Source organism: Diplotaxodon limnothrissa, linkage group LG2, assembly GCF_057381915.1.
Source record: "Diplotaxodon limnothrissa isolate DT_005_m linkage group LG2, D_limnothrissa_male_GT1.1, whole genome shotgun sequence".
In the NCBI taxonomy this organism is placed as follows: Eukaryota; Metazoa; Chordata; class Actinopteri; order Cichliformes; family Cichlidae; genus Diplotaxodon; species Diplotaxodon limnothrissa.
The window spans coordinates 10,743,480-10,758,008 of record NC_140597.1 but is presented as its reverse complement, the minus strand read 5'-3'; the positions used below and the strand labels follow the sequence as shown (position 1 = coordinate 10,758,008).

The following is a 14,529-nucleotide window of genomic DNA, read 5'->3' as shown; positions in this document are numbered from 1 at the left end:
CAAAAACAAAGTACATTAAAAGTACTTAAAAGCAAAATGCTGAATCACTTTGGGTAGATTTGATAATATACATCATATATGATCATATACACTTTTACTGTATATAAACAGTAAACACAAGCCATAAGAATATAAAAGAATAAGTCCCTCTAACAAATAAAGTATCTCAACACATAAAATTACAACAAATTAAGCGTTCACTTTAGTAAAATATAGCAGGTCAGTAAAACACTGAGTGAAAAGGTCAGTAAAATACAATAAATATATTTCTATAGACCAGTGCTTCTCAAACAGAGGCCAAGTGGGGCAATCAAAACATGATTTGCGTCCACTAAAATTAGTTTTCTGATACTATTCAGCTTCCTTGTTTTTCATTATTTTTTAAAATAGTTAATTCAGACATTATGTGTGACATGTGTGAAAATGTTGATAAGCTATAAAGTAACTTTAGTTATTTTGATTAATTAGCATTTATTTACATCCATATTCTCTAATATTTTTATTATATACATTTTATTTAATTTCCATTAATTTTATCTCAAATGATTGTTTTGTTATTTTTATTATTACTTTATTATTTTAGTACATACATTTTTGAATGGACTGTATTTTATTACTTACATTTTTTACATCATGTCATTTTACATTTAATCTATAAATATGTCTTAATTTTATTCATTATTTATAAATTTTAGTGTTTGTTACTTTTATCTCTGAAAATATTGTATTGTATTAATTTAGATTGTACTTTAAATTAATATAATATTCAATATATATATAATATATTACTAACCTAATATATTTTTTATGAATTTTAAATTTATGTATATATTATGCATTATTTTCATGTTTATTAATGTTTTCTTTAATAAATAATTTCAAGTGTAATATATTAATATATTAGCTTATTTTATATTTTAATAATAAATGTGTTTTCCTCCAAATTTTTTTTATTTTGGTTTAATTTAATTTGACAAAATTTTTAATTGATCTATTTTGTTTCAACTTGTTTTTCCCCACCAGCAGAGGGCGAGAATGCGTCGATGTACAGACCCCTGTAAACCGAAGAAGAAGAAGAAGAAGACGACGACGAAACAGCTAGGTTGCTTGCGGCTTTCAATCGTCGACTTTCTGCATCTGTTTTCGTGGAAAACGAAGCCAGCGGCAGGTCCAAGGTCCACGAGTTGTTTTTTTTTTGCCTGGAGCTGCGTGGATCACCTGAGAGGGTGCAGCGGTGATTTGAGGTGAGCCGCTGATTTTATTTCCTCCTCTACGTTTAGCCGCTAGCTAACTGTTAGCGGAGTTGTTTTCTACACAGGTTAGAAATTAGACGGGTTTTTTGGTTCGGTTTTGTTCGACGATGTTTCTGATTGAAACTCGGCATTTTCTTAGATCACACTTTCAGTTCGACCACAATGAAACCACTGCGCGCTGAATTTCCTAGAAGCCTCTTTCTCTGAACGTTCAACACATCTCTGATCAGAGAGGATTAATTCGGGTCACACCAATCCTGCACAAACCCTGCTCTACATTAATGAAAATTACATTGGCCAACATTTTCTATGTTTCTATGTTTCTGTGTCGCGTTATAGTTCCACCTGTAAAACACAGTCTACCTGCGTCAGTGTCTCTATATTTAAACAGCTGGTTAAACTGATACTCCCCCCCCCCTCCCCCCCCCCAAAAAAAATAAAAATAAATAAATAACAAAACAAAAACAAAACACTGATAATAAAAAATGGTCAAAAGAATATGGTAGGCAGAGGAGAAACTGATGCTGCATGAGGAAGTCAGGAGTGGTTGAGAAGTGAAGGTATAAGGGCAGGATATAAATGAGGACAGCGAGATGGTTTCAAGGTGGGATTGCATCAGGGATCAGGGCCCTGTGCTTCGTACGTCGCTTACTACATCCAAGATCAAATGAAACATCCAAGACCAAATCATCGCGCTAACTCTGAGCTCGCTATTCCGGTTCCCCGAACACACCTGTTGTTGACGATTAGTATAGCTGGATGAAGTAATGTGAGATCACTGGGTGGCCCAACAGGGGCTACGCATCGATAGTAGAAACATTGATCGGCAACCCTTTGATTGGTCGGCGAAAATGTCGAAGGAGCGCGCTCGGTATTTTTCGGCAGCAGAGCAAGAACCCTTGAGTGAGGGATTTCAGGAGTTTCAGAGTTTAATTAAAACGCAAGGGAACACTGCAAAGGCTGCAAAAGCAAGGAGAGAGGGCTGGCAGAAAGTTGCTGACAAATCAAACTCGTAAGTAATTCAATAATAACAATAATAATGGAGTGGATTTATATAGCGCTTTTCAAGGCACCCAAAGCGCTTTACAATGCCACTATTCATTCACTCTCACATTCACACACTGGTGGAGGCAGCTACGGTTGTAGCCACAGCTGCCCTGGGGCAGACTGACAGAAGCCAGGCTGCCATATTGCGCCATCGGCCCCTCTGGCCAACACCAGTAGGCGGTAGGGTAGATTTATTATATTACACTATATTATCCAATATTATATTACATTATATTATAATATGTTATATTTTATCCTCTGTCACATTAGAGCCACGACAGGACCCACTAGAACATGGGAACAGGTAAAAGTGAAATATAAGAATATTCTACAGAATGGTAATATTTATCACTTATATTGCTTTTAGTCTCTTGGAAAGAGACCCTGGAATAATCTGTTTGTTTATAACAGCAACCAAGAAAAGGGCAGAGCAACAAAAGACAGGTGGTGGTCCTGCACCCCCTCGTCAACAAGTTGGTTAAGTGAATAATACCCTCACGGGAAAATCGATATCTCTCTATGAGCACACTGTCGCGCTGAGCTAAAGGATCCTGTCTGTCCCGCAATATACGCTGAATTCTGAAAACTCTCCTTATCAATCTTGCACCTTCCGCAATGGGTGGCTCGCGTAAACGGACAGGATATGACTGCGACAGACTTCCCAAATCCACCTTCGCTTTTATAGCCGTGGTCTCTCATCTTGATTACACGAAGTAATTTACAATTGCTACTCTGAAATACGAATTAAATCTGTAATAATCACATAATAGAATGTTAATAGTACATTTCCCTTTTTTAGGAAATGACCTGTGTGAAATCAATAAATGGATCAGGTGCTGCATTGTCTTTAGTTACATTTATGTTATTTATTTATGGTGAAACAGTGGTGGAATATCGCTGTTGCTTTCGTATGAATGACGCGGGCATACCTGCGTGGCCGCGATCTAATCCTGTTTACATAAAGTAAACCTGCTCCCCAGCAGGTTTACGCTTACGGCTCTGTTGCTATGACAGCAAGTCCCGGATGGGCTTCGGGGAACCGAACGATCCAGGATCACGCGAAATCGTCAACAATCTAATCCAGCTAACTTACTTAGCGAGGTACGAAGAACAGGCCCCTGCTCTGAGCTCCTTCGTGTTTGGACAGGCTGACAGATGAGTTCAGGGAGGAGTCTCTGTTTACTTTAATGTTTACTGACGACACTGTGATCTCTAGCAAAAGTGTGGAGAGGTGAATATATGCTCTGGTGAGGAGAGCAATGAAAGTCAGTAGAAGCAAGACAGAATATATGTGTGAATGAGAGGTGGGGAGGTGGACATGTGAAGAGCAGAGAGAGTAAACGTTTAGATAGGTTTGAATATCTGGTATCATGGACATTTGCAGAGGACGGAGAGTGGATGTATCGGAGCTGCGAGGCAGGATGAAAAGAGGAAGACGTCAGAAGATGTTCATGGATTTAATGAAGGAGGACATGGTCTGGTGTGACAGAGGAGGGTGCTGGGATAGGAGAAGATGATGGCAGATAATCTGTTGTACAGACCTCTAAAGCTAGCAGTTTAAAGAAGAACTGTGTTTATTTTTTATTAATTTCTTCTTTATTTTATTGAAGCTTAAACTAACAGCATTTAGGGATCAGCAGGATATTCTTATCACTTTTCTGGTTTTCTATAATGTTACGTAGGGCTGTGCGATATGACCAAAATCTCATAACCTGATATAAGACATCTATCATCCCGATAACGATACAAATCACAAAATTTAAAATTTTCTGTAAATTCTGTGAATCTCGGGCAGCTCGACCTGCGTGAAGCGTTTCTAGTACTTGGAGTCGAGTGTTTTAACTGATGCATGAAACGATGCATTTTTAGACATAAGTTGTAACAGCCGCCGTTTGCTCTGTGAGTATTTATTACACCACGTTCTGCGGGGAAAAGCCTGTTCTAACGTTTGAGTCCAAGGTTTATTTTTTAGCACCTGGCGGCTCTTTTTGGCTTCTCATCCGTAAATACTCTGCATACTCTTTCACGTGATTCGGTTTATTTTGAAAAGTCTCAACAGGATCTTGAGCTTTATTGTGAAAGGTTTATGTGCAAAGTAAACCAGCGGACACGCGATGGTTTTACCGTCGTTAACAACGCATAAAGCAGGCGCTTGTCCGTCTGTAGTGTGGTTATATTAAATATAAGAGAAAGAGAGAACTTTAAGAAATTAATATAGCCACTACGGTGACCATCAAAACGATGAAAAAAATATTGCCGAAACAAACAATAGCATAAAATGAAAGATAGACGTTTTTATATCGTCATCCGATATATATCGTTATATGAACAGCCGTAATTTTACGTTAACTGTGTACAACTATGGTTAAAAAGAAAAGTACACCTGCTTCAAATTCAAAGGTTTTCAGTATCAGGATGTAATGAAAATCATCTGATTCTTAGCAGGCCTTAAAATCATTTAAATACAACCTCAGATGAACAGCAACAGATGACATATTACATGTGTCATTATTTATTTCACAAAAACCTAGACAGAAGCAGAGTGTGAAAAACAAAGTTCATCCTTACGGCTTACATGGGAATGAAGAGGGTAAGTAGCAGCCGGGTGCTGGTAATCAAACGCATTGATTAGTTGATCTTCATCGAAGCGGAATTATGGTGGTCTGGATTACTCAGGTGTGTTAACAGAACAATCTTCCCAGGAGGGGACATCCCAGCAAATTCACCCGAGCTCAGCCCGTGCAATGATCAACTACAAGAAAACCCAAGAGCTCCGTGTCAGACTACAGGCCTCAGTTAGCATGTTAAAGTTCATGACAGCACAATTAGAATAACAGGTGTGGCTTGTTTGGAAGGTTTTCCAGGAGAAAGCCTCTTCTCTCTGAGAAGAACATGGCAGCACAACATAGGTTTGCAAAGCACAATCGCCTCAAACGAGCTGTCGGCACGGTGGTGGAAGGTTCATGTTTTGGGTACCTTGCAGTCCCTGAGTGAACAGTGAACTCTTTTCTCTACTAAAGTATTCTTGAGTCAAACGTGAGACCACCTGTCCCACAGCTAAAGCTCAGCTGATGTTCAGTTGTCCAGCAGGACGGTGATCCAAAGCACAGAAGCAAATCTCCACCAGTGGCTGAAAAAGAAAATAATCCCAATGCTGCAATGGTCCAGACCTCAGCCTGACTGAGATGCTGTGGGTGGGACATTCACAGAGCTGTGCATGAGTGATTGCTGCAAACCTCAATGAACTGAAGCAAGAAGAGTTTGACCAGAACTCCTCCACTGCGATAACTCAGTTATTGCTGCTGGGTTTGTCGTTTTTCACACGCTGCTTCTGCATGTCCTCATACTTAAAACCTTACATCTGACAGAGGGTGTACTTCATCTTTCACCAAAACTGTATCAGGATGAACACTTTTTATGTTTTTGTTTACATTATCAGCAATTTCCTATCATAAAGTAGCCGAGGCAGACGTGACACAATCTAGAAAATAATGTTTTTTTTCCTTCTTCACTTCCTGAGCACGTGGTGTTCACTCTTAAGTGTTTTCTCTCAGGGCAACTCGTCCTCCACCTTCACATCACCTTTTACGTCTTCTGTCTTCCCTGACACCTTCTGTCTGCAGGAAACGCCCAGAGCGTTTCTCCACAGCTCGCCATCATGTCTCAGAATTACCCGTACAGAAAGCCGCCGCCTGACACCGACCTCAGAACTGATCCCGGGCCTTACAGATCTGTGGACTACCGCCACTCCTCAGCGGACCGTGACTTTTACAGGCAGCCACAAGACTCCTTCTCTGTCTCCTCCTCCTGCCCGTCCTCGTCCAGGGGCTCTGGAGTGCTGCAGTCATCGCAGGACAATGTTCTGAGCATCCTGAGCAGCTGCGGTCTGGAGCCCAGTGATCTGGCGCTGCTAGCTGAGCTGCCCGAAGACGTCCTCACTATTGAGTCTCTGCCACACATCCTCAGACAGATCAAATGCAAGAAAGGGACCGTCAAACCTTTCCCTCCCCGGGCTCCGTCTCCCTCCTCCTCTTCCTCCTACCCTCCCAGCTCCTCCTCCTCTAGAGACTGGGACCAGCTCCATCGCACGTCGGTCCAGTACCCGCTGGACCACCTGCCACCACCACCTCCTCCCTCGGAGCAGCTCATGGATCGCTGGAATAATCCGATTACCGTGAGCTCCGGCCGAGCAGAGCTGCCACCATCGTCATCCTTATCATCGTCGTCGTTGGGGTACACGGTGGACTTCCACCGCAGGCAGGGCCCCTCTGATTATGGTAAGGCTGGTCCAGTTCCTTCTTACAGCCCAGCGAGGCGAGGAGATAGAGCGCCGTCATCTCGATTCTCTGAGGCTGGACCAGCTGATTACAGGTCATCAGCGCTGGTGACGGCTTCTCCTCTTCCTAGCGAGCACCAGTCCAAACCTCTGGCAAGCCGCCGTGACACGTCCTCCACGAGGAGCAGTCAGTCCTCGCCCTCAATGCCTACACGGAAAGAAGCTCTGGATTTCCACGGGAAGGTCCCGCCGTCGTTCCCGTACTCGTGCTCGCTGTGTGATATCACTGTACTGTCGCAGAAGGTAAGTGCACCTGTCCTCGAATCTCTCTCTGCAGTCTGTGTGGGTGGTGTGAGGGTCTACATTCAGCAACAAAGGATGATGGGAGCTGCACGTGTCCTATGAGACCGGAGTGCCACAAAGAGAGATGGTAACGGGTTTACTTCCTGTTGTTTTTAGGTTTGGATTCAGCACGTGACTGGCAGGCACCATGCAGATGGACAGCTCAGCCTCCTGCAGCAGTGAGTTTACTTCACATCAACGCCAAGTTTCTCCATCTACTGCTTGCAGGGTTTAATAACACTCTCCCATCTCCTCCACAGGTTTCCTAACTGGGACTGCCGCATGCAGACGGTCCGAAGGTCAGTGACCGAAACCACATCATCATTCTCACGCCTCTGAACAGAGATCTGAATTTTATCAAAGTGGAAAACTTTGGCATGTTTCAAAGATGAAATGTTGTTTTTTTGATGTGAATAAATAATCAGCGAGCCAAAAAAACATGGATCAACTGAACAACGTGGATGTTAATGAACCCTGAAAAACGTTGACCAATTTACAAGGATATGACATTTAACCAAAGCGCCACATTTCAACAAACGACTGTAAAAATATTTTTTAGTAAGTTTCCCATTTTAAATTGCTCGATCTTTTAAAACTACTTCAGCCTGAAATATAAATGTCAAGTATCAATGATATAGTTCTTTAAAGAATAGGGACCCCAGCTGAGGTGGAGCAGAGGCTGCAAATGGACAGACTGGTTATTGCGTGTAAGCTTCCCACGTGGCACTGCTGGCTCTTCTTCTGTTCGTGCAAAACTCACACCGCCCTTACGCATGCTGAGGAGAGGGGCTTGCAGCAGCAGCAGCAGCCAGCAGATTTGAATTGATTAACTTTTTGACTTGTGACCACCGAAAATGACCACCGAATTACTGTGTCCATGCTTTGAATAGTAAAAAGTAGTGCCATCTGGCGGACAAATAAAATAAAAATTTCAAATTGAAGGCGAGTGATCCAACATTAAAGAAATGCTTTGGTTGATGTCAAGATAAATGTGGGATCAGTGATTTTCAATTGAGCATTTTTTGGCTCCAGGATGAAATGTGGCCATTTTTGTGTAGCTTAGCTATTTTAAACTAATTTAAGGAACTGAGAGAACAATTCTAAAATTAAAAAAAAGAAAGAATGGCAAATATGAGCGATGTTCATTCAGCACAGCCAACTAAGTCTGGGAAAAAAATTAATAAAAAGCTGTGACCCTGCCAAAAATCAATCAATTTTTTATTTTTCTAATAATTGAAGGACGGGTTTTTGGTCCAGATGTTAGCGGTCCTGATATTGATCCAAAGCTGCTGTGATCAGCTTTTTTTTTTTTTTTAATTGATAAGATGTTTGTTTTTCATTCAGTGGCTCTGTTTTTAATTTGTTTGATCGTCCTCTTTTTGTCATTTTTAGGGACGATAAATCTGAGAAGAAGAAAGATGGAGGAAAAGGCGCCCCGGCAGCTAGTCAAAGTAAGTCTGCCTCACTCGGCTGTGCCTTTGTGTTTACACGTTTAGGTTTTTCTGCTTAAACTTGTTCTTTCTGTTCGGCAGCATCGCAGTCGAATAGCAAGTGGAAGCAGAAGAAGGTAAAGAAGGTAGAGACACGTGTCTAAGATCTCGATGAGGTTCGCTTTAGCCCCTCCTGAATCAGCTGAAAGTCTTTGTGTTTGTTTCCTGTCAGAATTTGGAGAAAGGGAAGGTAGTGTGCATCAAGTTTCCGTCTCAGTCTGTCGATGAGAAATACCTCAGGAAGCTTGCAGAACCGTTCGGGAAGATCATCAAGGTCATCATGTTTCCGTCTCTGGTGAGTCTGCGAGGTTCTTCATCATCACACCGATGATATTTGCATGTTCGTTCATTTAAAGACGAGCAGCAGCTTTCTTTCTCTTTTTTGCACATGAGCATTATTAAAGTGGGTTTAAACCCTGCAGGGCTTCGTGGAGATGGGCTCGGTTGATCAGGCCAAAGACTTGGTGAAGTTTCACAGCAATTATCCTCCAACTGTGAACGGAGAGCAGCTCGTGTTCAGCGTCTCCAGCGCCTTCAACTTTCTCCAGGTAGAAGAGAAACACTTCCAGTGTCCAGTTTTTCCTGCATACGAAAAGTACAGAAAGTCCCAGTGTCAAACGTTTGGTTATTACTGAGAAAAATATCTCAGTCTGGAAAAGCTCCCGTCTCACAAACACAGCGAGAGGTGTCAACATTTATTTTATTTTTTTTTTACATGCAGGGAAATCCCTGCTTGCAGGCAGGTGGGGCTTCTGTGTTACAGCCGGGCCATATGAGAGTATTCCCTCTTTGTGACGTTGTACAGTTCAGTATTTAGAAAAACGTCTGTTTTCATTGTTGATAAAGTCTCTTCACACTTTGATGTCTCCTCAGAGCTCCCGGGTGGTGAGTTTCACGCCCGCTCCATCGGGAGAAGACGGAAAATCCGACCTGATCAATATCATCAAACGCTTCGGCCCGCCGCTCTACACCCTGTTCCTGCCATCAATGGTAAGGCTCAGCCCATTTAAAAAACTATACCGGAGAGGAAGACAGTTTCTTTGTTTTTCTTAAATAATCACTTTAAAAGACTTTAGAAAACACATACAAGGTGTTGTTTTCAGGTGTTCGTTGAGATGAAGAACGCCCCTGATGCTCAGAAGCTGGTGGATTATTATCTGTCCAACACTCTGAGGATCAACAGTGACTTGATTTGTGTCTCCTTCTCTGGAGAGTACAAGACTCTCATGTGAGTACGACCGACCCGATAGGAAGGTAACTGGCGGATTATCATCCAGGGGTGATCAGTGATAATGGTCCTGCTTTTGTCTGGTCTGTCCTGTAGGCGGGTTTCAAAAGCCAAGAGGTACGAAGAAGAAAACGAAAGTACAAAGAAGAGTACCACCAAGAGGACAAGGAGCTCAAGCCGAGACAGAACGACAGAAAATAAGAAAAGAAGGTCCAGATCCAGAGACAAGGCCAGCAAAGAGGAACGGACCAGAACAAGGTCCAGGTCCAGGGATAAATCTAAAGAAAAATCCAGCAGAGATGCCAAAACTAGATCTAGGTCCCAAGACAAGTTGGATAGAAAAAGGAAGAGCAGAACCCGGTCCAGAGATAAGTCCACTAGTGAGAAGCGGACCAGGACCAGGTCTAAGTCAGGGTCCAGAGAAAAAACAAAAGAAAAATCCAACAAGGAAAGCAAGAAAGGGTCCCAAGCGAAGAAGCCAGACGAATCGAGAGAAAAATCCAACAGAGACCAGAAGACCAGGTCCGCATCCAGAGACAAGTCCAGCAGAGAGACAAAAGCCAAGTCTACAACCCAAGAAAAGTCAAGCAAAGAAAGAAAAAGCAGGAGCAAATCTAGATCCGTGGAAAAATCCAGCAGAGATAAGAAATCCAGGTCTAGAGAGAGATCCAGCAACAAGTCCTCCAGACGGGACGGAGAAAAGACGGCAGAACCAGAGAAACCAGGTAAGAAAACGCAACACGATGCCAGGACCAGTCGCTCCAGACAGGCTGGTGTGAAATCTTCTTTTCTACACAGATGCAGAGTCCACATCCAAAGGACAACCGTCTCCTCTCGAAGACTCCAAACCTGAAGTTTCAAACACAGAAGAAGTGGAGGGGGAGGCAGCGTGAGTTCCTCATGTTGCTGTTTTTTGTTTTAGGTTTTTTTTTGTTTGCAGAAAAGCCTCTGCAAGTGAAACTAGAACAGTCTTAACTAAAGATGCCACTTCAGGTTGCCTGGAGAGGAGAGCGACATCGAGGGGATGGAGGTGATTGCTGAGGATGGAGAGAATCTGGCAGATGACGATGAGGAGGCTCTGCAAGAGGAAGAGAAAAAAGAGAGTCCTAAAGAGAGAGCACCTGAAAAAGGTAGAAAATGAGAGCTGAGCTTTCACAGCAAAGCTGGCTTTAAAGGAAAACAAAGGAAATGCTTGACTTTGTTAAAAAAAAAAAACTCCCTTACAGATGAAGTAAAGGAGGTGATAGGTGGAGAGCCTGGCAATGAGGAGAAACCTGCGTCGGAGAAGGAGATAAAGAAGGAAGAGAAGGAGGAAGTAGAGGAGTCAAAGGAAGCAACAGAGACTCCTCTACAGGAGGATTTGGTAAAGACTTTTAGATGAACATGTTAGTGTGGACATATTTTAAGCTTTAAAGTGGAAAAAAGGGATTCAGTTGGAGCGATGTGCTTTTTCAGGAGGACTTCCCTGTAGACCTGGAAAACTGCATCACTCTGGATGAACTGGAAGAAGATGACTCTGACGACCAAGGTATACCTGGAAGTCTTGTGATGCTGAACACAAAACATATTGTTGTACCAGCACGTTTGGTTGACTTTTAAAGCTCACTGTTCAGTTTCTGATATTCTTCCTGTTTGATTTTGTTGCAGGTGGAGAATCAGCAGATGAGCCCAAGGTAAGTGTTACCTTTAATATAACGGCTGAGTTTTTGTCTGATATGTTGCTGATTTAACAGTTTGTTCTTTCTTTGCTTGTAGTCAACATCGAAATCCAGCAGGGTTTTTTACTTCGGCCACCTGCCACCTAATTACGCCCTCTTTGACTTCTTCCAACTGCTGCGAAATTTTGGGAAGGTGGTGCGCTATTACCTGATTGGCAATCGACGAGAGGTCAGTAAGAAAATGAGATGAGATTAAATTTTTTTTTTTTTTTTTAGCTTTTTAAAATTTAAATACCGATTATAAATACATGATACAAAGGGAATATCTTTGTAAATGAAAATCAAATTTGATACAGTTATTAGCCTGAATACAAACTGCATAAAGGATACATTGATCATATACATCATTCATCACAGTCATTTTCATGACCTCTGTCAGCTGATAGAGGAATCCAAACTGTGTTGATTCAGCCCAGCAATAGGAATGATGATTATAATCCCTGTGCATCATCAGGCTCCTCCATCCTATTGGATAAAAAAAATAATAATATGGAAATTGATTAGCCAGCCAAGTTGGCTTGAGGCTATCTTACATTGCTGTGTTTGTGTATGTTGGCTTTGGTATTTGCTACTAGCAGTAAGAGTTATAGTAATTGCGTTGATCCTGTTTATGTTGTGACCCTTAGAGTTCAGAGTTGAGTGGATTCTTTACCTTTGGGACCATTTTCAGACTCTTTTTGTGTTTCAGGGTTTCATTGAGATGTCGAGTTCTTCAGCGGCCCTGAAAGCTGTTGAAGAGCTCGTCAGCAAACCAGCCATCCACAACTGCCCCAAACTCAAAGCCCGCATCTCCACCAAATACTACAGACTTGACAACGGGTCCGAAACCGCCTCTTCACTCTTCCTAATTTCTTTTCTGTGAACTTTTAATCATGAAATTCATACTTTACCCCTTTCTTGCAGATGGGTTGTTCACTCGGACGGCAGCAATGACAAGGACAGTCGAGGCAGGAAGCGCGAGAAACGAAGCAAATCCAAGACCTCAGACCAGGACGAGACCGACAGGAGGTCTAAAGGGAGGAAGGAGTCCCCGAAGAAGACATCAGAGAAATCAGGCAAAAAGACTCCAGAAAAAGATTCTGGGTCAAAAAAGCCTCCAGAGAAAGACTCATCAGGGAAAAAGACCCCAAAGAAAGAGTCCACATCCAAAACGTCTCCAGAAAAGGATGCCAAAAACATCTTGGAAACGAAATCCACTGGGAAAAAGACTCCAGCGAAAGATTTGCCATCTAAAAAAACTTCAGGTAAGGATTCTACAACAAAAAAGACTCCAGCGAAAAAGTCCGCATCCAGAAAGACTCTGGAAACCAAGTCTACATTCAGAGAAACTTCAGCAGAAGAGTCCAAAAAGTCTCCAAAGAGGGAATCGTTGGACAAAGAGCCTCCAGAAAAGGTCCTTAAAAACGGCCCGGAGAAGGAATCCGCAGGGAGAAAGACTCCTGAGAAAGGGTCATCGTGTGCAGAGATTCCAGACAGCGAGACGCTGGAACCAAAAGGAGCTCCTGACAATAATTCAGTGCCTCAGACAACTGTGAAGAAAGAACTAAAGAAAGAAAATACTCAACAAAATGAGGAACCAGCAGCTGATAAAGCGCCATCTGAAAAAGATTATATCAAAAAGGAAACACCACGCACATTCAAGCAGGAGGAGGAGGAAACACCAATAGACGTTTGTATGGAAGCAGGACCAAATGTGAAAGATGCAGAGAGTCCAGATCCACCAGTCTCCTCTACAGAGCCCTCAAAACCACCACCTGAACAGGTATAACTGAAAGCGAAGGTGCTGTGATCCCAGCTCAACAGAAATATTAGTTTCCCCAGGATAACATCAAAGTCTTAAATGCCATTTCACATAGTTTCAAAACGCCAAAACAAAACGGCCTTTTTAGAAACAAAATTTCTAAAAAGGCATTCCCATTGTGTTTGACAGATCTCAAATGTTGAATCAGCTGTTAAAATAGCTCCATTCATTTTATCTGCAGTTCAGTCTTAAATATGTAGTTTTGTTCAAATTGCCTCAGCCATGAAATATTTCTTATTAAAATTACCTGTGCGATGAATAGACTTTAAATGTAAATATATTGCACAGCAGTTAACACAGTTAATGATGGAAAAAGATTTTTGGCCATAAATAAATGAAAATCTGCCCTGAAGTGCAGGATTAAAGCTCATGACTGATTTGTTACTTTCAGGACGCGAAGCCCCAGTTTGAACCTGCAGAGGGCGCTGCTGAACCTCAGAAACCCACCAAACCTGTTGGTAAGAAAGCCTCTGAGCTTATTTGAAATCCCATTTAGTTACAGTTTAGTTTGTTGCTTCCTGTTGCATAATAAGGAAGTTTAAACACGTGCAGCGGTGCATTCACTGTCGCTTGTTTGTTTTGTAGGGACGGAGTTCGTGCGACCGGTCGTCGGTTATTTCTGTAACCTGTGTCAGCAGATCTTCGCTGAAGAGGATGAAGCCAAACAGCAGCACTGCAGCAGCCTGTCGCATTACAGCAAATACCAGGTGGAGGGAAAAAAGGTTTTAATGTTAAGTTTTTATTTTTCAGCTGAATTTAAATTAAGTCCTTGTTTTGTTTGGTTTTTCAGGAGAAGACTGGGAGGGATCCGTGGACGAGCTGAACATCTGCAGAGAAATTGGTTACCTTCAGATTTTATTAATTGACTTTATCAGAGCTGAAACGGGATTGAGATCCTAAACATGATTTGATTTCTGTCTGTTCTCCACTGGACTTTGAGTTTCTGTACAAAGATTGTTTTTTAAAAAGCTTCTGCTGAAAAATCCAAAAATGTATAAATATTTAAGTTTTATGTCATGCAGAACAGCAACTGTATGTTTGAGAAAGGGTGAGATGTGACTGTAAAAAGCCACTTGCCTACATTTCTGTTAAGCTCCAGGCTCTCTCCTACTCGAGTGCTCTAGTCCTAAAAGGTGTTGATTGGTCAACCCAGAAAATTTAGAAACAAATACCAGGTTCTAGTGCTGTCAGAATATTAACTGCTCCCTGGGCTCTAATCAGTTTTTGTCTAATTGTACTCATGCCGCACCTTCACAGAAGCTATGTAATTTAAGAATCTGTGGTGTTGTCAAATAAATAATCTCACATGAACAACAGTGGTTTTATTATTTTATTTTTCTAAAACATCAACAGAAAACTCCAAAAAAAGTGAGA

The 14,529-nt window shown here is 42.0% G+C and overlaps 1 protein-coding gene across 4 annotated transcripts; it reads left to right on the top strand.

Moving 5' to 3' along the window:
• Window positions 1–1,082: 1,082 nt before the first annotated feature.
• Window positions 1,083–14,461, top strand: LOC146638245 (uncharacterized). 4 transcript variants are annotated; one of them, XM_085360618.1, is made up of 22 exons: window positions 1,083–1,244; window positions 5,924–6,879; window positions 7,036–7,097; window positions 7,179–7,217; window positions 8,311–8,369; window positions 8,451–8,485; window positions 8,581–8,703; window positions 8,831–8,956; window positions 9,282–9,398; window positions 9,512–9,636; window positions 9,733–10,361; window positions 10,435–10,525; window positions 10,630–10,766; window positions 10,863–10,999; window positions 11,092–11,164; window positions 11,284–11,309; window positions 11,392–11,523; window positions 12,043–12,173; window positions 12,258–13,116; window positions 13,547–13,613; window positions 13,741–13,862; window positions 13,946–14,461. In XM_085360618.1, the coding sequence occupies exons 2-22, from the start codon at window positions 5,959–5,961 to the stop codon at window positions 13,976–13,978; spliced, it is 4,044 nt and encodes a 1,347-aa protein (XP_085216744.1). In that variant the 5' UTR covers window positions 1,083–1,244; window positions 5,924–5,958; the 3' UTR covers window positions 13,979–14,461. The 4 variants fall into 4 exon arrangements, with proteins under 4 accessions (XP_085216744.1, XP_085216729.1, XP_085216736.1 ...); XM_085360603.1 differs by having other exon boundaries at window positions 8,451–8,494; XM_085360610.1 differs by lacking the exon at window positions 1,083–1,244 and having other exon boundaries at window positions 5,483–6,879; window positions 8,451–8,494.
• Window positions 14,462–14,529: the final 68 nt, after the last annotated feature.